The sequence below is a fragment of the Mirounga angustirostris genome, unplaced genomic scaffold (genome assembly GCF_029215605.1).
Source record: "Mirounga angustirostris isolate CCGP_5_RB_7025 unplaced genomic scaffold, mMirAng1.0.hap1 SCAF_16, whole genome shotgun sequence".
NCBI classification, from domain to species: Eukaryota; Metazoa; Chordata; class Mammalia; order Carnivora; family Phocidae; genus Mirounga; species Mirounga angustirostris.
The window spans coordinates 11,011,508-11,035,077 of NW_026991724.1; the positions used below are offsets into that span (position 1 = coordinate 11,011,508).

The window sequence follows — 23,570 nt, forward strand, 5'->3', positions numbered from 1 at the left end:
AATTTTGAACAGTTAAAGAAATGTATTGAAATGGATCTGTGTGTCTGCTTATCTATCATGAAGCTGGTTAAACTGGAAACCATGTTTCCCAGAACCCCCTTCCATGGCTGGTTCTGGTGAAAAGTGAGCCCAAAACGGAGCTTCTGTGATATTTGAGTCAAAAGTGAAATGCCAGCCATTTTCTTCCAAAGCGTTTTGAAGGATGATCACAGAGGAGCTGGTTTGTTCCAGTTTGTCCTGGCTCTCCTCCACTATGCTCTATCTCTTCTTCCTGACAGCTGGCCTCCACATTCCAGGTCCTCTGTTAAGATCCAAGTCCTAAAATAGATCCCTTGTTCATAAGACTCATAGTGGTGCTGCTTCCCTGACTGAACCCTGACCAGTACAGTCATATTTAAAATCTGTTGCATTTCCACAGAATTCGAATATAATGCAGGCTGACCAACACTGCTACTGGGACAGACTGGCAGATGCAGTGTTGTAACAGCCTATTCGTTTCTCTTATTTGTTATGAATGACCATGGCAAAATACAGTTTTCAAATGCCTCTCTAATATACATGGATGTTATCTGATTCCAGGAACTTGGCATGCTTATTTAGGGAGTTTGTCAGGGAATATCTTATTAAGGAAGTTACACAGCAAAGAAATTAGCCCCCTGGAGTAATAACATCACAGAATTAAATTATCAACTGTAAAAAAAAAAAAAAAATGCTTTACTTTATATAAAAATAAAATAATCATGCCCTGTGCATTATAATTCCTTTAGATAGGATTAATCCTTTCCATGCATATTGCCTAGCAGAGAAAATTTTTAAAAGAGCAATTTCTAAAACATCGTATCATGTGGGAATCCAAAATGGAGAAGGTTTTTTTGCGTGGAAAAGTAACATAGTTTCACTCATTCATTTACATGAAGATTCTCTTACCATAGTGATGATCTCTGGTTTTTGTCGCTTGGCCAGATCAATGACATCTACTCCATTATAATAAAGGTTTTCTAGACACCCATGAAAATTCTTACGGGGGAATGACACTGATTTTCCAGGTGCTGGAATCCCTCCAAAGCTGATCTTAGAAAGAAAAATGGCATCAATAATATTGTTTAGTGATTTTCTGATAATCTGCTTAAATAATTATAATTAGCCACTATAGCTTTAATCATCACAGATAAATCAATTTTTCATCACTCTACACTGCCATATTGCTAATTTCATATGGATATTTTTAAAAATTAAAATGCAGATTTGAAAACAAATTTACATGCATTCAGTTTTCATTTGCACGAGAGCTTGATTATTCTTACAAGTTACTAATCACATCTGGATTTGATGTTTATTGGTTGATGAATAAAAATGCAGCTTTATATCCATGGTAAGCCTCTGGTTAATAACATAACTGGTTATAATGGCATTATGTTTTATCTACATTTCCGGCACATATTGGTTATTTGTGCATTTGAATCAATTGATAATCTATTCATTACTACAACCTCTCCATAAATCTACACTGCTCAAGGATGCCCTACAGCACACACAAAAAAAAACCCACGCAACACATTCTATATCCACTTCTGGTAATACAATCTCCTGGACATTTCCTATGTGATAATCTGTGACTATACATTTCAGGTAATAAAGAAAATCTCTCTCTGTAAGAGTAGGTTAACATATTGTCAGAAAGATGAAGCATCAGTAGTATCTGCCCAAATCTGCTATTGTGCATTAGGTCACCTTGGGAAACACTTCGCCGGGACTCGGAATTACTCTGAAAGAGGCGAGGGGTGCTCCCTACAATATATTTTCTTTTGCATGGCTACGCAACATACACATCATAAAAATCCGTACTAATTGAAACATAACGGTCACACCTCATAATCAAGGTCCAGGTAACTGAATTCTCCCTGGGCGTGGAAACGGTGCCTGTGCTCATCCACTGTAAAGTTGACTTGTTTGCCCACGCGCTGGATGAGCACGGAGTGCCAGTGCTGATCGTCCAGCAGGCTGCCCAGGGTGAGATTGATGAGCGTGTGAGTGGAGGGCAGTTTGGCTTCACCTGAGAAGAGAAAAAAAATAACGGCACCATTATTCCCAGTCTAAAAAAAAAAAAAAATTCCCCCTTGTGGACCAGCATCTCTCATAACTCATAATAATTGCAATCTCCTTCCTTGCATTCCATCCAAAACACTAGTATGGATCTACCTGAAGTTTGAATATAATATCCTCTCAACCTTGTTGTAATTTCTTCCACTGTTAATTCTTTTTATTAGTAGTTCCCATCACATGCTCATTTGCAATGTAAATTTTATCTTTGCTACAACCTCATTATTTTTACTACCTCAATATTTTCAATGACTTTCTTCATGATGTTTGAAAACAGCTATGTAGTTCTCCTGGCACTTTGTAAAAAATATCAAATGAGGGTCTTGTACAATTTGCAAAATATGAACCATCTGTACATGAAAGTGCAATATTGGTGTACATATAAGCCCTTGAATATGGAAATAAGGCACCTTAACTATTAAAAGAGAAGCTATAAAAATATAAAGTGACTGAAGTGATATCCAAATGGCCAGATTTTCAAGTACTTCACCAAATAATTTTACCTGAATTAATAAGTAAAAAGAGTCTTCCTCTTCTTAATTCCAGTGTGATGTGATCTCCATTTTGCCCTTCCCGGTGGAGCAGAATTCCATCACTCTGCATAGTTTTAAATTTCAAAGAAATAATATCCTTTACTGGGCTCAGGGAGTTTTGATCAAATCTGTAGAGAAGGGAACTTTTTCCATCAAGATCAACCACCTCTGATCCTAGAGACAAAGACATTGAAAGTCATTCTAAAGGATACATATGCTTTTTATTAAAGCATTTTAAATGCGTGTGTGTGTATGTATGTATGTATGTATATATATCATATACATATGATATATATAAAGCATTGTGCATTGTGCATAAACACACACGTGCACAGTTCAGTTCCAAGCCAGTCATAAAGGAAAATAAAAGTTCCAATGTCTAATTCTCTCTTGATGCCTGGGATTGATTCCATTTTCATCTTTACTAACCTATTTACAAAATCGTGATCTAGAAATACATCTTAAATTGTATTCCTAATTTTCTCATATTATTGAAAGCTATTCTTTTCATTCAATAAACAAAAGAAAATCAGGAAAAAGATTATGATCAATACCCATAAAATCACTTTGCTTATTTCACAATCAGTATTTTTAATGATGTTCCTGAAGTGTTGAAGTTAAATGCTTTTTGGCTCCTGAAAAAATAGTTTTGATGTCTCAAAATTCTCTCATACGTGCTGTAGATATGAGATCTACATACAAATACACACACATACATCAGACTCATCAAATGCCACCTCAAGTATATATTAAGCTGAACTTTGTGTTTCGTTTTATGATTTTTGTGGCTAAGTAATAGTACTTAAGAGCAATGCTGTATTCTGTCTTCTAGAGGACATCTTTGGAAAGTCATTCACTCAATGATATTATAAGGGCTGTTCTGCTGCATTTGTGTCAAAACTGTGACATTGACATGTTTTTTCAGCTTTCTGACAGTGTCTTATCTACTCATTGTCAAGATCACTTTTATTCAGTTCATCTGAAAAAAAGATGGCATGTTATACCAGTAACGTAACAGCTCATCTGTCAAAAGCAGTTGCACCCTGAACAACAGACACAAAATAGAACTGATAATCCTCAGAAAGCCTAGCAGTGTTTTCTACATTTCGTAAGTCAAAGATTTTTTTTAAGGCAATTACCTTGAGTGTACATTTATGTAATAAATGACAAGGTTAGGGAAACCCAATGAAGCTATTTTTCAACTGGTTAGCTAACTCTTCCCAGTCAATGAAATGACATTAAAGTTTACTCATTTTGTTTCATTTGACAAAATTATTACAGCTACTTGTATGCCCAAATATACATTTCATTCAGATTATCCATCATATTTAATGTGAACCATTTATAACTCACCACCCCCTGAAATTTTTTTCAACTATTTTATGCAGTTATCCTTTGAAAATTCAGAGGTTTGATTTTTCCACATCTTGTTAATGTGCTTATAAAGAATTCATTCACCAAATGCACATGAATAAACATTGCATTCTGTAGAAAGAATAATGTTAACTGAACAATTATTCCTTGTTATATAGCTGAATGAATGTGCACGGTAAAAACATAACTGTGTCATATACAAATAATGTGTTCTATGATTATTAGATTACAATAAATTAAGAAAAATTCCAATAAGACAGACTTTAATTGCTGACACATTTAGAGCCATGCAGTTATCTCTGAGTTAATGTATTGCTTAAAGGCAACCATCATAATAATGATTTTATTTTAGATAAAGTCTATTTTGGGGATTAGCTACCAAGACAATTTTTTTTCCAGTAAAGGTTCAACCTGTGTGACTTCAGCCTATTTCTTTTTTTCTCTTCGCTATTATATCATATTATAATGGTCATATTCATCCTTCATGGCACCCAAAGCTTTTGTGCCTACAATATTTCCATCAGTAAAAACAGGAAAGTGAACGACTGATGCTTGAAACAATGGTGTACTGCCCCGTCTCTTAAACTGAAGACACTTGCCACTTTCTTTCACTCTTACCTATTATCTCCTTACTCCATAGATAATACTTCAGTAATGTGAGACATTCGTTCAATAAGTATGTATTTAGCGCATTGTTTTTGAGACCCTGGGATGGATGCTGAGATTAAGAGAGTGATCAACACCAGCATGGCCCCTGCCCTCATAGAGCTGACATGCCATGAAGATGGGACATGGCTTAACCAGTGAACAACCATGACGGACTGATCAAGCCTAACAGAAGACTAGGTCTCTTTAGTTAAGGTAGTTGGGGAAACCTCACCACTGACCTTCCTACTCCCCGTGGTCTTCAAGTCCTATATGTGTCCCCATAAACTTTTAGAATTACTCTGAGGACATTTAATTCTCCAAAACCTCAGCATTCTCCCAACACTTTCTCTCCTTCACTGTCAGGAAAGGAAGTTCTGAGGGTTGCTGAGAAATATGGTGACAGTCAGTAATTCAACTCTCAGAAGAGGAAGAAGAGTGAGCAGGGCTTGCCTTGAAAATGGGTCTGAAAGTGAGAAAGTAGTTTAATTAGAAGAATAAACAGATTTCACATGTGTGTGAACAATAGCTTCAGAGAAAAAAGCTATATAATTCAGAATGTGAGTATAATGTCAGCATAGGAAAACTTTAACTTATATACGTACAACATATGTACAAGAATTTTCATTAAAAAAAAATTCAGGGGCACCTGGGTGGCTCAGTTGGTTAAGCGACTGCCTTCGGCTTAGGTCACGATCCTGGAGTCCCAGGATCAAGTCCCGCATCGGGCTCCCTGCTCAGCGGGGAGTCTGCCTCTCCCTCTGACCCTCCCCCTTCTCATGTGCTCTCTCTCTCAAATAAATAAATAAATAAAATCTTTAAAAAAAAATTCAGGATGATTCCTAACAGTATTACTTTAAATAAAAGACTCACTTATAATGAGTCTAATATAAGTCACTGTTATAAAAAGCTATCTACACAACAGATCTGATATATAAAAAGCATACAATTTTCAACAATAATCACAAAACACTGTGTTTGGCACATACAGTTAATGATATAAAAATCTGGAATTATATAAAAGTAGTCTTGAGAGAGACAGACACAGAGAGAGAGGTAAACAGAGAGAAAATGAATTTGAATTCATTATCAGGATCTAGCTCTCCAAGGATGCTGGTGGGAGGAGAGGTTTGTAGTTTCTCTTGAAAATTGTCTTACCCACTGTTAAGAAAAATTGGAAAAACTAGATATAATCCAGAGGAGTAACTTCACATTCTTTCAATGTCAGATAGGACCATTTCTTCACAGACTCACCTAAAGATTATTTAATTCTAGGTGAATTAATAAATGTCTGATTTTACTACTTATTACAGATTAGGATAGACTTTGTTAAGTTACATGTTAATTTGTAGATTTCTTTTCCCAGCAGAAATACAAATGGCTCTACAGTTATGGTTTTATTGCCCTGTTGGACATTAACTATTTATGTACCCAACTTAGTAAAAGTAATCCAACATTCTTTCTTGGATTCCTATCTACACTCAGTCTCTTGAATCTTCTTCCAACTAGCTTTACCATCCTTTTGACTCCTTTTTTAATTAATCAAATACATCTTTCATATGTGTTTATTCTGTATTTGAATTTAAATCATTTTTTTTTGCTTTTGAAAATTCTACTTTCTTTTTCAACATTTTTTTATTGTTATGTTAATCACCATACATTACATCATTAGTTTTTGATGTAGTGTTCCATGATTCATTGTTTGCGTATAACACCCAGTGCTCCACGCAGAACGTGCCCTCTCTAATTCCCATCACCAGGCTAACCCCTCCCCCAAACCCCCTCCCCTCTAGGACCCTCAGTTTGTTTCTCAGAGCCCATAGTCTCTCATGGTTCGTCTCCCCCTCCAATTTCCGCCCCTTCATTCTTCCCTTCCTGCTATCTTCTTCTTCTTCTTTTTTTTTTTTTAACTACTTTCAACATTACTAACTTAAAAAGTACAACTTGGGCTTCACATCATTGACTGGGGAAGCAACATTTTTTTTTAAAGATTCTATTTATTTATTTGACAGGGAGAGAGAGAGAGAGATCACACGTAGGCAGAGCAGCAGGCAAGGGAGAGGGAGAAGCAGGCTCCCGGTTGAGCAGAGAGCCCAAAGCAGGGCTCGATCCCAGAACCCTGGGATCATGTCCTGAGCCAAAGGCAGATGCTTAACCGAATGAGCCACCGAGGTGTCCCTGGGAAAGTATCAGCCATCACCAGTAACATTCAAGGCAAATTTATTTTCACTATTCCACAAAGGACACTACCAATGCAAATACATTCTCACAAAAGAAAAGTTCAGATGATTCATAACAGTATTTCTTTACATTGAAACTAACTTATGAAAGATTTGATGAGAGTAGGCCATTAAGGAAAGCAATTTAACTCAATATTTATTTGTTTAGAAATCCTAAAAGAAGCATCCAAAGTAATATTCTTGTTTCAAATAACAGAATCACACTTATGCCCATCTTTTGTCACTTTCAGAAGAAGAATCTTTTGTACACAGGTGAAATGTATAAATAGGAAAAGTAGAGGTATCAGAAAATTCAGAAGTTAACAAAATTTGTAACAGTAAAAGACCTATAGTCCAAAGATGTAGGAAGAGACATGTTACTTGACTGAAAGAATTATGTACTAATGGTAAATCTGTTCATTAGTAGGCTTATAACTGAGGTTATATTTTTTTTATTATTAACATACAATGTATTATTTGTTTCAGGGGTACAGGTCTGTGATTCATCAGTCTTTTTTTTTTTTAAGATTTTATTTATTTATTTGACAGAGAGAGACACAGCGAGAGAGGGAACACAAGTGGGGGGAGCGGGAGAGGGAGAAACGGGCTTCCCACTGAGCAGGGAGCCTGATGCGGGGCTCGATCCCAGGACCCTGGGATCATGACCTGAGCCGAAGGCAGACGCTTAACGACTGAGCCACCCAGGCGCCCCATCAGTCTTTTTTTTTTAATGACTGAATTACTGTAGATATTAATAATGTGGCCCTGTCATACCCTGTTCACCATAGGGAGGATATAAACTCTAATTTTCTAGTCACAAGTCGCAAATTGTTCTGACACATTTATCCCCCTCCAGCTAGTCCCCTTCTGAACCATTTTTTTAAAGATTTTATTTATTTATTTGAGAGAGAGACAGCATGAGCAGGGGTAGGGGCAGAGGGAGAAGCAGACTCCCCGCTGAGCAGGGAGCCTGACACGGGGCTCGATATCAAGACCCTAGGATCATGACCTGAGCCGAAGACAGACGCTCAACTGACTGAGCCACTCAGGTGCCCCTTTGGAACCATTTTTAATAGTTTTTTATTATAGTGTAGCCTAGGGGTTAAGCCAACTAGTCTGTGTGGGTTTGCATCTTCACTCTACCTTGGGCAAGTGTATGAATTTCCTATTATTGATGTAACAAATGACCACAAACTTGCTCACGTGAAACAACACAAATTTATTATCTTCTAGTTTTGGAATTCTAAAATCAAGGTGCTGGCAGGAGCTGCTTTCCTTCTGAAGTCTCGGAAAGATAATCCCTTTCTTCCCCTTTCCTACCTTCTAGAGGCCATCCACATTCCTTGGTTCATGACTCCTTTCTTCACATACGAGACTAGTAGCATAGCATCCACAACTCCCCCACCTTGTTTCTGCTCTCCTTCTCAGACTGATCCTCTCACCTCCCTCTTATAAAGACCCTTGTGATTACACTGGGCCCACCGGGATAATCCAGGCTACTCTCCCTAACTCAGGAGCCTTAATTTAATCACACCTGTAAGTGCCTACGTCATATAAGGTAACATAGTTACAGGTGACAGGGCACTGCTCCCTCTATGACACAAGGTAGTTAACCCTTTGCCCACTTCCTCTCTGCAACATGGGAATAATATTAGTATATTCTTCACAGGATTGTTGTAGGAATGTATATCTGCATAATTTTTGGAAGCCTTGCTGGCACATAACTACAACTCAATAAACATTAACTACTACTAATGCTAATGCTATTATTTACTGCTACAACATTGAGCAGGGAAAGAGGCACAGCAAAAATAGTTTAATAAATACATTTGGTGTATTTGTTTTAAAAAGTAAACTCTTTAAAAAATAATGAATTTCTGAAGAGCACAAGAAGTGCTCAATTATCAGTGTCACGGCCAGGTTATGCAGCAAGAATGATTCTGAGCCATCGGTGGGTTCTGTGGTTTTTTCTCTGTCTGTAGGTAATGCCTGAGCTGACTCACCATGGCGACTGTCAGTGACCTGAATCCTCCTCAGTGAATACCTCCATCTCAAACCTTCTCCTTTACAGCAGGCATCAAGGAAAGAAGAGACTCACAAAGCCTGTAAGCCCTACGCTCATATCAGTTCTCCCTCTGACCCCAGGAAAGAGGTAGAGACTGCTTTCTTTGCATGATTCAGAAATACAATCTCCCATGGAATGAAGAGTTTTCCGATACAAAATATTCAAATTTCTTTCAGGGAGTTGTGTCAGAAGTGGCATTGCTGAAATGTGCATTCTGTGCTCCTTTCTCTAAGCACATATTTATGGCGAGCTCCCTGTGAACAGTGGAAGACACGGCAATGCATAAATACAAAGCACACTTTTTTGTCAAGGAGCTTTCATTCTAATGGGAAAGACGCACATCCCCGAGATGTGATTTTTCATGCCAGGGCTTGGAGCTTTGCTTTCTGCATGGGGGCTGGGTCCGAATGACTTCTAACAGGTGCAGGAGGAGTTGATCCACTCAGCCTCAGAGAAGGATGTCAACTAAATTGCAGATGTACCTCTGCGAGCAGCAAGCTGTCCTTCCACCTCTGCATATTTCACATAAACACATTCCTCATTGTAGTATCTTCCACTTGACTTGGTATCCTTCCCACCCACATCCTACCCCTGCTCCAGAAGTTTGAGACTGCAAAATGTGAGGTTGCTATCTGAAAAAGCGATGCCCTCCCCTCTCCGTAAGTGGATGACTAAGAAAAACCCATACGACAGTTTGCTTTCTTAAACTGAGCTCTGTGGTCAGTCAGCCATGTTAGAATCAACTGACGAGAATCTTCCGGTGTTTCCATAAGCACTGAACATCCTGGGGTCTGCCTGATAACCACCAAGTTAGGAGCTCTGAGAGCCACACCCAGGAAAACAGTTTCCTGAGTGACCCTGACCAGATGACAGCATGACAATGATCTGACAAGAAGGACAAGAAGGTTAAAGAAGGCTTTTCCCTGAAAATGAACAACCTCATTGCACATTGAATTGTACCATGGAAAACAAACATGTTTACACTGTAGGTGATACTTGCAGAAAACTGTGGAGGTGGGAGTGGCTTGTCCCTGAAAGGTGTTTTGGGGAGAAATTGGTTCTGTGAATGCAACTGTGAATCATCACATCACTGATGAGGTCAGTTGGCTAAGAAACGTAAAAGAGACAAACTGGAATAGAAAATGCATGAGCTAGAAAACAAATACCTGAACAATAGAAAACTGACTTTATTAAAGGTCATGAAAGAGTTCCTGAAAAAGACACGTGAGCCTTTTATTCATTCCGTAGGAAGCACACCAAAAATATAAATGGAGGAAAAAAGTGCTCGAAGTGGAGAAAGAACAATGGACCAAAACTCTTCTGGGCTAAACAAGAAGTCAGTCTGCAGTACTGAGCACACCGCTTCTTTATTTGAAAACTACTACCTATGAATTTCTAAACAAACAGAGATCCAATTTTGACTTCTAAGAAACATAAATCAGATTGAGTCACCGTAAGCCATTATACGGTGAAATATGAAAGCAACAGCATGATGTCTTGGCACTTGAGATCTGCATTACTGAACTGGGTTTTGAGGAGATGGCGAGGAGAGAGCAAGCACTTGAGAAATCAACAGGAAATGGGTTGTACTATTTTTGCATAGTAGTATTAAGGAACACAGAATGATTTAAGGGACTCCTAAGTGTAAAACAACCAAAATTAATACAATAAAAAGGAAGAAGGTACAGGATCAAGTGCTGCATCTAACCACAGAGAAAAGGTGACTTTACTATCATGGTTTTTAAACAGAGTGAATTAAGATCAGTGATGACACTCCAGGAGGTTATAGGGACAAACAAGATCACTGCCACTTAAATACCAGTCTAAATTAACCTTTTCAATAGGTTTGAAATGGGTAACGTCTACTACATCAGGGACACCTGAGTATGTCATTGGAGGACATAAGCTGTATTTCTGTTTCTAATACTTTTTTGTAACTTTTGTAATGAATGCCACAGAAGTCACTTAAATGCTGAGTCTCAATTTCCTTATTTGGAATACATGGAGAAAAATTCCAATTTCTCATACCTCACAAAAAGCTGTGGGTTTCAAATGCAGGTATCAAAAAGCCTCATTTATTACATATTTTGTATGCTATTATTATCATTTTAATAATAACATTCGAAATCTCCTATGGTCATCTCACAGTTCTTTAATCAACTGCTACTGCAGGAGTGTAATACATCTGTGGCTCTTATACATTTATTCATTTTTCAGTTTTTATCATGGCTAACTGGATGTTTTTCTTAGTTTGTCCACTTAGCAAATGGTTACTGAACGTTCACTGTGCCGAGTCCTACAGTAGGAGCTGGTGTTGCAACAGTGAACGCATTCTGTCCTCATGGATTCCCCCAATCTGAAGGAAAAGAAAGACATCCAGCAACTCATCTCTCATGGACAGATATATTTACAAACTCTAAATGGAGCATGAAGGAAAAGGGCAGAGTTGTACAGCAGTTTTGAACAGGGAGATCTAAATTAGGCTGTTGATTGGGGACCACATCTTTGAGGAAATGAAACTTAATCTGAGTAGATGCCCACCTTCGTAAATGTCTAGGATCAGGAGGGAAGGAGGAGGTATGGGGAAGGGGGGTTATGAGCCTGGGAGAAGGTGAGGAGAGGTGGGAGGATGGAGACTGGTGAGGGTGGGGTGGAGTTGGCACGAAGGAGACAGGAGAGGTCCACAGATCACCTGACCCTGTGAAAGCTTGGTTCCAGGTTTTGTTGGGACGGGTCTATTTTGGTTTTGTCCTTCACCCTAGGACATAACAACTGGTCCTCAGATTGGTCTTTACTCCTAAAGCAATGCCCTTTGGCTTTTAAAAGCCCAAGATGTTTAATAAGTCCCTCTAGATTGGCAAGACTGATTTTTTCCCAAAGGTGTTACTCCAGGCACTAGGTAGATGCTGAAGTCTTTGGCACCTGACCTCTCCCATCCTGCTTTTGCCTGGGCTCCTTGGTATCTCATCTTGGGCATGTGTGGTTCCCGAATCAGCCAAGGACTGAGAGGGAATTTCTATGCGGGAGTTGAGACGAGACCCTCCCTCTCTCTCACCCCCTCCTTTTCAGGATTCCACCCTCAATTTCTAGCCACTCTGGCAACCTTGAACTCTGAACTCTGCCTACTCAGCCCAGTAAAATCTGGCTACTTTCTGCTTGAGCATTATGACATCTGCAAACTTGTATGTGTTTTTAGGAAAAAAGTCAGTTAAAGGTGGATCTCCCAGAGTTTGCTTTCCTTCTTTCAAGAATCAAATCTTGTCAATTTCCATCCTGTTTTTGACTTGAACTTCAGAGCCCGGAAGGGGGTTTTTTTTATGTATATTTTGTATGCAGCAATGACATCTACAGCAAGGTAGCCCAATAAAAACGACCCTGCTAGGACTGGTACTGACAAGCAAATCATCTTTTTGGGAACTTTTTAAATCATTGACTTGGTCTATTAATTTATCTAGGATTGCAAAGTGGGAATATGCTAATTCTATTATTCCCTATTTATTACCTGGAAAAACCTTTAAGGAGAAATTCTCCCTCGTCTTCTATTTGGTTACCTTGAAGTACAGATCACACAGGAAAAATAAGATAAATTCTTGATGTTTCCTTTCATTTATTAATTTTCAAAATAATGAGCTGGTTCCTTCATATCTCTCATAGGTAACCAATTAGATTTTCATTTTTTAGTACTGTCATGAACCCATTCACTTAAACATATTTAATATGTTGCAAAACTGCAGTTACTATTCTTCCTGATGCTATCATATTTCCATTTTTGGTCAGTGAGAACCTGCTCAGTTGGCTCTGAGTTCTTGTGACATAATCCCAGCATGTTTCATAGTTTCTTTTTTTCTGGTATTATAATAGCTAACCTTATTTTAATTTTACTACCACCTCACTTATCATAAGATTAGAATCTTAAGACTATAAATTTTGCAAAGAATTAGGATTTACCCTCCTTGATTTTAGGCCAACCAGAATCTATCTTCTCTTTAAACTTTGGCATAAAATAGGATTCCTCAGCTACTGAGTGCAGGGACTGTATTTAATTCACCTTGACCAAGTATTTAGCAGTTAACATGTGGGAGCGGCTTCATAAATATGCATTGAATTCAATTTTAACTATTCTTTAGAGTAAATCCAAAAAGTTTACTGATTTTCATTTCTCCCCCTAACTGGACATGTGGTGAGAAGAGACAGAAGACAATGATTCAGTTCTCAGTGTCAGCACTTGGCACATCTCAGGCTACTTTCTTGCATTTCCTATTAATAATTTTTTCCAAACTGGAATCTACTGATATAAGTCGCTCCAGCTTTCAATAGTTTTTACATTATAAAATGTATATTTTTATTTTTTTAAGTTGACATGAGCTTTGTAATTGTTGACTTGCTTCCATTTGTTAAATAGAATCCATAACTTTCTCTTATTAAACAGTCTGGATTTAAGCAAATAAACACAATAGTTTCTATATTCTATGTAGTTCCTCTGCTTCTATAGATCTCTTCTCTTCCGATCTTCTCAGTTGTCCCTGTGTTCTGCGTCTGATCTTCCACAGGCTGCACATGCTGCCAGGTTGGCGGGAAAAGCCCTCCCAAGGCTCACCAACCCTGCCCCCCTCTGTTCATTCACCTATCCAGAAGACTCTTACCTAAGAAGGAACATCTGACTACCATACAGTATCATGTGTGCCTAGTATGATCACCAGGAGCGGAACGGCTGTTCCAGAAACAGGTGGAAGTGTCCTCTGACCCAAAAGTGAGGTGTCAAAGTTGTCAGAGGCAGTGGTTTCTCTGCCGAGAAAAGGTGACAAGTGCAAGACTTCTCTCAGTAGAGGAAGGAAGACTGCATGTGTCCTGACTGCCCCAGGCACTACACAAAGATCCCAGGTCTAGAAAAATCATGAAATCACGGCATGTTGAAGAAATGAAAATGGTTCAGGATGGCTGGACAGCTGGAGGCTCTTACTCTGTTGAGGATGAGGAAAGGCAGGGCACGGGTTGCAAAATGAGGATGTTTACACAAGAACAAGAGAAGAGGAACTTGGCATCTACACCAAGGGCAACTGTCGCAGTGATTCATCCACAATTAAAGACCATGATCTCCTGTGGCTTCACAGCCACTCCCTCAGGACACCTCAGACACAGTCACTGCCATTCAGTCTTGTCCCCTTTCTCTGCCTTCGTTTACCACTGGTTACTTCCCTTTGGGACATTTCATAGAATAGTATTTCTTTACCATCAAATATTTTCTCTTCTTTTTCCTTCTTCCGCAAGTTATTTCCTTACCCACATCTCTTGTCTAGCTCTATAAACATGTTCACGGCTGCTATGACCAAGACATCTGAAATTTATACTTTCTCTTTGAACCCATAAAATTGAGCTTCTCCTTCTCTCATTACTCAGGAAACAACTTCCAAATTTTCCGACATAAAAGTAGAACATGCTCTTTGATATGGATTTTCCATTCACTTGATGTTCCTTCATAACAAGTTACTGCCCTAACTCACCCGGACAGAGGGTAATAAAATTATGTGTGTCCCTGCAATATTCATAGGAGCAGTTGCACCTATAACTTCAGTGAACGCATGCAGGAGGCCCCGGGGGGGGGGGGTGGCATAAAAATGCAGGCTACCTGAAAAACATCGTAAAGGACCCACTTTAATTATGATAGAAATGCATCTCTCCTTTTCAAAGCCATGAGTAGTTGTCCAAACACAGCACTTTATACTTTTATTCCTAACAGTAATGCAGTAAGTGGAAAGTCATGATTTAGTAACAACGATATTCATACAGGTTTCAATTATATACCATCAACTGAGAGTATTTAGAGTTCCAGCCTTCTGTGTTCCCCAGGCTTGCATTCAAGGAGTCAACAATGGAATTAATGATCTCCCCCGTGCCCTTTCAGAGCTCATTCATTTTCCACTGGCCTCCCAGCTCGGAACCACTTTCCAAATGCTTGTTCCAATCTGGTAACTCAGGGACTCTCCCATGCAATCATTAAGCTCTCTTAATTCAACATCCTCGGTACATTTGAGTCAGATTTGAGTCAAGAGAACCCCTCTCCTGATTGCTGGTCCCCTGGTTTGAGGTTCCACTACCACTGCACACGTGAGATCAGAAGCCTCCTAACCAAGCTGCTGCCTCCAATGTGTATGCCCTTCCTTTCAGCCCGAATGACCATTCTCAAATACAAACCGACCCTCCGAGCAGTCTCGTCTCTGTCTCTGTGCTTGACTAGGGTATGCTCCTTCTCCTACTTGGACTAGCCTCCCAGGCTCCCATGTGAAAATACCTGCATTTTAGTTTCAAACCTCTTGCTATAAATGTTCTTATACTAATTTCAACTCATCAATCACTTCATTCCTCACATCCTACACTCATGCTACAACATTTCATGTTGAGTTTGTATAATTTTTATGACATTGCCTCTTCTGACCTCTGGGATCAAACACCCCATGTTAGTTGCTGTAAATGGTTCTGTTTTTACATGTACTCATGCGCACACCCCTACACCCCACATCTCCCTTCTCTCAGTGAAATTAATAAGCAAGTTGAGAGCCAGCTCTGTAGGGTCATACATGGTGGTCTTGCAGGTTACGCTAGCAACATGTACATTGCTTTTTTGGCTTTTACTGTACAAGTACTATAAATTTTGTTTTGAGTTTTATAACTTTGTAGCATTTTAGATAATGCTGCATTTTGCTTTGTTGTGTAGAATGAAAGGACTGTATTGAATAAACCTAGGGTTAGAATGCAAAAAAATATTACATATAGTAATAATTCCCATTTATTGAGAAATATACATTATTTAAAATTTATCCCTATACCCAATACTTCATAGAGTTCTCTTTCAGCAAGTGTCAGTAAATACTTAAAAGGTGGGCACCTGGGTGGCTCAGCTGGTTAAGCGACTGCCTTCGGCTCAGGTCGTGATCCTGGAGTCCCGGGATTGAGTCCCACATCGGGCTCCCTGCTCAGCGGGGAGTCTGCTTCTCCCTCTGACCCTCCCCCTTCTCATGTGCTCTATCTCATTCTCTCTCTCAAATAAATAAATAAAATCTTTAAAATAAATAAATAAATAAATAAATACTTAAAAGGTGAATGCATGTATGATTCATATAGTTGTCAAGAGCACAGACTTTCGAAAGTAATGGATGCGAATTTAAATCTTAGCTCTAACCCAGGCAGTCTGTGTAATCCTGGCCAACGTTCTTGATTTCTCTACGGCTCACTTTCCCCCATGTCAGGAGGCTTGAAGCAGCCGGGGATACACCACCCTTGAGTAAGTGGCTCAGGCAAAGCCCAAAAAAGAGTCCCATTAACTCGGTGCAAGCAACGTGGACGCACAGGCCGGCAGGTGCACACAGTCCTCCAGGCCTTCACGAGAGGCTCACTTAACTGCCAGCATGGACAGGTATCCTGTGACCGTGACCCAGGAGAGAGACCCTGACCACTCCCCAATACCACTTCTCCTTTTTATAGGGGTTGTAGCAGAATGGCCTTGCATATCTCAAGAAAATCCGAGCTGATCTTGGATTTGGGCTACTCAGGGGAGTTGCAGACAAAATCTTGCCACTGTGTTCTTGGGCTGAGAGCACCTGCAGCTCTTCCTTCTGAGGACAAGGCGAGCTGATGGTCCCACCTATTTCTGTACCCGGCAGCCCAGAGCAAGCCACAGGGCTCATTTAGCAGACAATTCCTTTCCTCTGCTCTGACTCCTGCATAAAATGGTAATATTCATGCCCCTACTTCACTGTGTTGTTAGGACTAAATCAGAAAATGCCTAGAAACAAAATATCTGATGCATAATAACTATTTAATAAATGATAGTTACATAGAATCATGCTTTAGTAAATTCATATTCTGCAAGGCTGATACTTATGAAAAGGTGGAGAATAGAAGTGTAACCCAAGATTTAAAGTCCATTTGATCAAAGGCCCTCCCTTAAGGCACTCACACCCAACCCATCTTGAGGTTATTTTAGGTTATTTATGAGAATACTTTTCCATTGTTTATATGTTTTTCTCTTATCCAAAATTATACAAGAGAGTCCAGTCGTACCCTTTACCCATGGGTGTTTATTTTGAATTTAAAATCTCGTTGGCCCTCGGTACTGCTACTTCAGCGGCCAGTCAGTGAGAAGAGGAGGCTGATTAAATGCGTGGACAATGTGCAAGAGACAGCAACTGCAGTCGCAGGAAAAAAACTGTCCCATAGGGCTGCAGATCAAGGAAAGTGGAGGGAGATCTGAGTAACCATGGAGTGCATGGCAGAGAGAACTCAAAGGAACTTGTTCCTCAGCAGTCACGTCCATGGGGACATCATGAGTGGTGCTTTAGTTTTGGAAAAACAGGGTCAATAGTCTTGTTCAACTGAGGTTGAATTTACATCCTAGACTGAATGTGTATTAAGTGCGTATGACAGAGAAAATTGCTTAATATTTCTAAGACTCTATTAGATGGGTGATTTTTAGGATTAAGTTAGAATGCCTATAAAAACTATACCTGACAGAGAGTAAGTGCTCAAGAACTGTTAGCTATTTTTATACTACGACAAATAAATATTTTGCAAGGTGGATGCTCTAAGTAGAGAATGTAACTATAAATATGAAGCATTTGAAATCTGTTTTGCTAATTATCCATTGTGTGGCATGGGCTCTGCTAATCTCTATGATCCAAAGACAAATAAGACTGACTGTCCAGGTTCTGTGTTCCAGAATTGCAGTTTGGGGTGGGATATTTTTTTAAAGGATGATTTTATTCAAATGGATCATTGCAAAGGAGGAGCTAACACATAATAGGAGCAGCTAAACTAAACTGTTGAAGCCAAGAGATTAAGTGGGCAGACAGTGAGAAGTAAGCTGCCCATGGCTCATCTCTAGGATTTAACAGCTGGACAGAGCCTGAGCCCGCACTTGAGTTCTGGAGTTGGGCAGACCTGGCTGTGAACCCAGCTCAGTCACTTCCCATCAGTATGGCTTGAGCAAGCCATCCTCCCTGAGCTTTTAGCTGCCTCATTTGCGAAGTCGGAGAATGGAGTAGTTATAATATTTACCTGGACTTTTAAAAAATTATAAACTACCTATTAATATAATGCTAGACATATAATAAGCACTCAATAAAACGTTGCTATATCTAGCAGTAAAAAATTAATACTATTGGGGGATGCCTGGGTGGTTCAGTCAGTTAAGTTTAAGTGGCTGCCTTCGGATCAGGTCATGATTCCAGGTCCTGGGACCAAGTCCCACATGGGGCTCCTTGCTCAGTGGGTAGCCTGCTTCTCCCTCTGCCTGCTGCTCCCCCTGCTTGTGTTCACACTCTCTCTGACAAATAAATAAAATATTAAAAAATTAATATTATTAATATTAGTATTATTGCTATTATTATTATTACTCTTGATATTCATGCTGTGATCACTATTCTGTAGGCCCTGGCAGGAACAAAAGGCTGGTCAGTTACCTTTATTGGTGGTTGGGCCGGGGCGAGGGGGTGGGGGCGGGCGGTGCCAGGAACATCACCAACCAGTGCAAGGAGACCTGCAGTCTGTACACCACAGTTTGTCTGTCTGACACAGTTTAGACAATGTCAACAAGTTGCCTGCCCCCTGCATGACATGCCTTCCCTTCCTGCAAATAAAGTGAACCAGAGCCTAACTTGACTTACATCAGAAAGTGATAAAATATGTGCGAAAAAAACCTTTCATGGCTAAAAAATAAAGGTTCACTAGAGGAAGAGTGATATAGAGGAACTGAACAGTCCCGGACTCTTTTCTAGATTCTTCTGCGTGCTAGGCATCAGATGCTGTGCAAATTACGGAATCTCTCCAAACCTCAGACTGCTTATCTGATAATTGTAGATCATATTAACTAACTCACTGTTCTATAATAGAAGAGCATCTAACAGGATGGTGTGGCTTGAGGTAGGCTATCAATAACTCTTAGGCCCCTGCCCCACAAAAAGATATAATAAAATGCTTCATTAAGAGGAGACTAAGTGAAATCTGTGGCTTCTAACATTTTTTATGTGAAAGTATTTCAAACACATTTTATATTTTGGCAGAGGTCTTTACTTTTTCTATGAATTTATGCTGAAGGCACAGCACATTTATAAGTGAGTTATGTGGCATATTATTTTTAGGCTGGAGAGACAAACATTCTTTTGTGTCCTGACATTTGACTGGTTACACTAAATGGAACACTGTATCTTTTATTAAATTCAGGGTGCCTAGTGAAACATCATCAAATATAGTCCATGGGGGAAAACTCTAATATTTGAAAAGTCAGGGTCTAGTTAATAATATTAGATTTGGGTAAATGGATTCACATACGTCTATAAACAGGTATCTGTATCTATTTATCTCTTTAAGGATCGATCTATCTAGGGCGCCTGAGTGGCTCAGATGGTTAAGTGACTGCCTTCGGCTCAGGTCATGATCCCGGCGTCCTGGGATCGAGTCCCACATCGGGCTCCCTGCTCCTTGGGAGCCTGCTTCTCCTCTGCCTCTCTCTCTCTGTCTCTCATGAATTAAAAAAAAAAAAAAAAAGGATCGATCTATCTATAAAATGCTTCCATTTCTGATTTAAAATATAAAGCCAAACGCTAAAGTCAATATTACCATGTATTGGCACAAAAAAAGCTTTCCACAAGAATCATTCCTGTTTTTATATCTCTTTACATAGCCATAAAGTCAATTTCAGCATGCAGGTTGGCTTTCAAAACATCTCCTTTGAAATCTATGTCAGTGTGTTGGATAAACAAACACTTACTGTAGGCACATCCGAACACCTCGATCCGCATTCCAATTCTGCCCCTGGGGTTCCACTCTAAAGGAATGAAGCGCAGGAATCGGGCTTTGATAGAAGGCTGGAGTTTATAGTACACAACACTGTCTGCATTTGCATTTCCTGGAAAGCCCTAAAAGAAAAGGGAAAGAGGGAAATCAATGCATCTGGAGAATATCTGTTTCACCCTGTGACCTAGAACATCAATGAACAATGTCTGACTTGCTTTTTTACTGAAAAAATGGCTACCTTCTTCAAGAAAATCCTATTACCAGTTACACAGTAATGTCCCTCCATCCACAGAAGGTACCATTGCCCAGGCTTTTCTTTATATTGAGAGTAGTTGAAATTCCACCTTCCCCATTAAGCCAGCTTTCAACCATGATACCGTCAATAAACTTTCTATAAAGCTCAGATTAAACTTAAAAGGTATTAACATTGTGAACAGCACCAAAAAAAATTGAGAAAATCTTCTTCCAGTATTCAAAAAGTAGGATCTGATTCAGCAAAGAAGTTGCCTGTATCACTGATGAATGATAAAACTTAGGACATGTTTCTGTTGTTTCATTTTCTCCCCTTATTAACATAAACAAAAGTATCTCCTGGGGCGCCTGGGTGGCTCAGTTGGTTAAGCGACTGCCTTCGGCTCGGGTCATGGTCCCGGGGTCCTGGGATCGAGTCCCATATCGGGCTCCCTGCTCAGCAGGAAGCCTGATTCTCCCTCTCCCACTCCCCCTGCTTGTGTTCCTGCTCTCGCTGTCTCTGTCTCTGTCAAATAAATAAATAAAATCTTTAAAAAAAAAAAAAAGTATCTCCCAACACTCCATTCAGAACACTCTGATAACAAACAGGCTGTTCAACTTCATGGCCCTGCCAGATACGCACATTAAGAATTGCTACATGTCGGGCGCCTGGGTGGCTCAGTTGGTCAAGCGACTGCCTTCGGCTCAGGTTATGATCCTGGAGTCCCTGGATCGAGTCCCGCATCGGGCTCCCTGCTCAGCGGGGAGTCTGCTTCTCCCTCTGACCCTCCCCCCTCTCATGTGCTCTCTCTCTCTCATTCTCTCTCTGTCAAATAATAAATAAAATCTTTAAAAAAAAAAAGGCTACATGTCAAAGTTATTTAATAAAACAATAACAAAACAAAAGCACCTGTATTAAAAAAATTAAGGGAAATTGGAAGCAATAATAATTTGGAAAGACCTATAATTAGACTTACAGACTCTAGAATTTGAAAGCTAGAAAGACCTTGAGAATGATGCTAAGGTAGCACAAAGTGCAGATAAGGAAATTAAAGTTCAGAAAGGTAGAAAATAGGGGCATCTGGGTGGTTCAGTTGGTTAAGCACCTGCCTTCAGCTCAGGTCCTGATCCCAGGACGCTGGGATCGAGCCCTGTGGGCTCCCTACTCAGCTGGAAGCCTGCTTCTCCCTCTCAAATAAATAAATTAAATCTTTAAAAAAAAAAAAAAAGGTAGAAAATAACATCCTGGTGTTTGTAAAACTGTTGTAAGGTGAGAGCAAGAGCTACCTTCCTTCCGCCATATCAGGGTGCATCTGCCTAACACATAGTTCACCTGCAAAATTCACATACTACAGCACCTAATATCGGGGCAGCTTTTATTTTCACCTTCATGACAAATGGTAAGGCTTCATATGTGAAAATGTTAGAGGGAAGCTGTTCGCAATAATTTATATTTTTTATTTCTTCTTCTCCTTCTCTGCTACCCATCCTCCCTTCCTCCTACTTCTTTTTCTCCCTCTCCTCTTCCCCCTTGTTTTTTTTTTTTTTTTTTCCTTCTGTAACAATCAGCATATGCCGGAACAAAAGAAGCAATCTATTCAGGCTCTTGGTAGGTCTGCTGACCATGACTGGGTCAGCGTATAAGGTCAACCTCATGTAGGTTGCACAAGACAAAGGCGAATATGTTAGTAATACCAATACACAGGGAATCTGCTCATGTACCTACTTTTCTTTCTAGTTCACAAATATCCCTTTACCAGCATTTACCAAAATATATTTTTTTAAATGTTTGGTGTTTCATAGTCAAATTAATTTGATTTGACTCTCCTTATCAATCGATTCTCTACCTCCTGCCACCACTTCACCAATACTCCATACACCCAGCTCTCAGGCTTAGGCACCACAAGCCTTCTGTGATGGCACCTCCAAATGATATCCAAAATCTGGGCATCTGTCTTCATCTCAGCTGTGACCACCCAGCTCCACAAAGCATTACCTCACCCGAACTATCTCAGTGACCTCCTCCTCACCTTTTTTGTTCTCCTGTTCCCTGTCACCATCCCCATCCACAGCCCTAATCTCTTCCCCTCTGAGCAGTCAGGAATATCTTTAAAGGTAAATCAAACCGTGTCACCCCCAACCCCATTGCTTCATTTGCCACAGAACAAAATCCAAGCTCCTTATCAAACACAGTCTTTGACAACACCCTCCATTATGCTTTCACCACACTGTACCCCCTGGAACAACCAAGCTCAGTCCTGCTTAGAGCTTTGCACCAGCTGTCCACACTACTCCGAAAGTTCTCTGCACAGCCAGCTCCTCTTGCCACTTCAGGCCTTGGTCAAAATGTTACCACCTAAGTCAAACCCTTTCTAATCACAGTTTCAAAAGCGGTGCACCTGGCATACCCCTGCATCTTACCTTCCTATTTTATTTCCTTCATATTACTCATTATTTGGGGTCTTCTTTTGTTTGATTATTGTTTGTTTGTTTATCCCACTAGGAGACTAGCTCCATTAAAGCAAGGACCTTCAGTCTTCTCCATTCACAGTACCTAGAACATGGCTTGGCTCCAAGTGGTTCACAGTAAAATATATGTCGGATGTGTACATTTGGGAAAGATTGGGCTTAAAAACAAAACAAAGTTCAACAGGTTCTCAATTACAGAACCTCTCAGCATGTCAAATGTGAATGTGCAAATGTGCACTGTATCTCCCATGACCGAGAGAGTTATCCAGTATGTTTTCAACTATTAGGTCCACATTCCTAGCTACTGCTTCCTACAACACAAATAGAATACTGTATAAACCCACAGATATTTTAACTCTAATAACCAGACCCATCTAGAAAGCCCCATTCTTCCCACTAGTCAAAATTTTTATACTCTGGGCACTGGGGGGGGTGTGTGTGTGTGTGTTGTGTGTGTGTGTGTGTATGTATTTACAGGCTCTCCAAACCAGGGTAATGTGCATCCAGGTTGAGGCCCTGGTCCATCAACATTCAATCCTAATCAGGCCCTCTTACACTTCAATTCTACTTTCCTGGGTGCCACGGGCAGGCTAATACAATTTTGATTTCCTTCAGTGAACAGCTGGGTGATGAATCGGATAACCCTCCAAAAGAACTCACATTTTTCCAACATTAATGTACAGTCACAGATTTAGATAGATGCCACTATGATGATCTCAACATCTTAAGGGATGAGGAGAAAGATGCAGAGTGGCAGCGGTAACAAACAGGTAAGTAGAATGGGGAGGTCTATGAATGGCAATCTTTCACATTTTACCTGATTGATTTATGAGTTATTTAGATTTTAAGAACATAAAGAAGAAATATAAGGTGCTTACCTTGTATATGTAATAAAAATATCTTGGCACATTCAAAATTTTAAGCAGTTTTTTCTTACAAAGGGCAAGGGAAATCGTGAGGTGGGAGGGTATGGGATTTTTAGCACATCCCCATCGTCTCTGGATTTTTAAAAATGAACATGTATTAATTTTACAATAATTAGTAAAATGAAGTAAGACGTAGACATAGGAAGTGTGTGTATACAGTGACAGAGTAGGCAGAACATTATTTCATAATGCTCTGAGTACCTTAAATAACTTTCTAGTA

General features: G+C 39.7%; 1 protein-coding gene across 1 annotated transcript in view; it reads right to left on the reverse strand.

Annotated features, from left to right (window-relative positions):
- CNTNAP4 (contactin associated protein family member 4) overlaps positions 1-23,570 on the reverse strand; it is a 258,405-nt gene that overhangs the window by 96,600 nt on the left and 138,235 nt on the right. Inside the window, exons 4-7 of the mRNA XM_064580174.1 lie at positions 19,699-19,846; positions 2,604-2,807; positions 1,869-2,053; positions 928-1,071 (exon numbers count right to left, since the gene is read on the reverse strand). Of these exons, the coding sequence (XP_064436244.1) occupies positions 928-1,071; positions 1,869-2,053; positions 2,604-2,807; positions 19,699-19,846 (681 nt within the window). The remainder of the gene's footprint in view (positions 1-927; positions 1,072-1,868; positions 2,054-2,603; positions 2,808-19,698; positions 19,847-23,570) is intronic.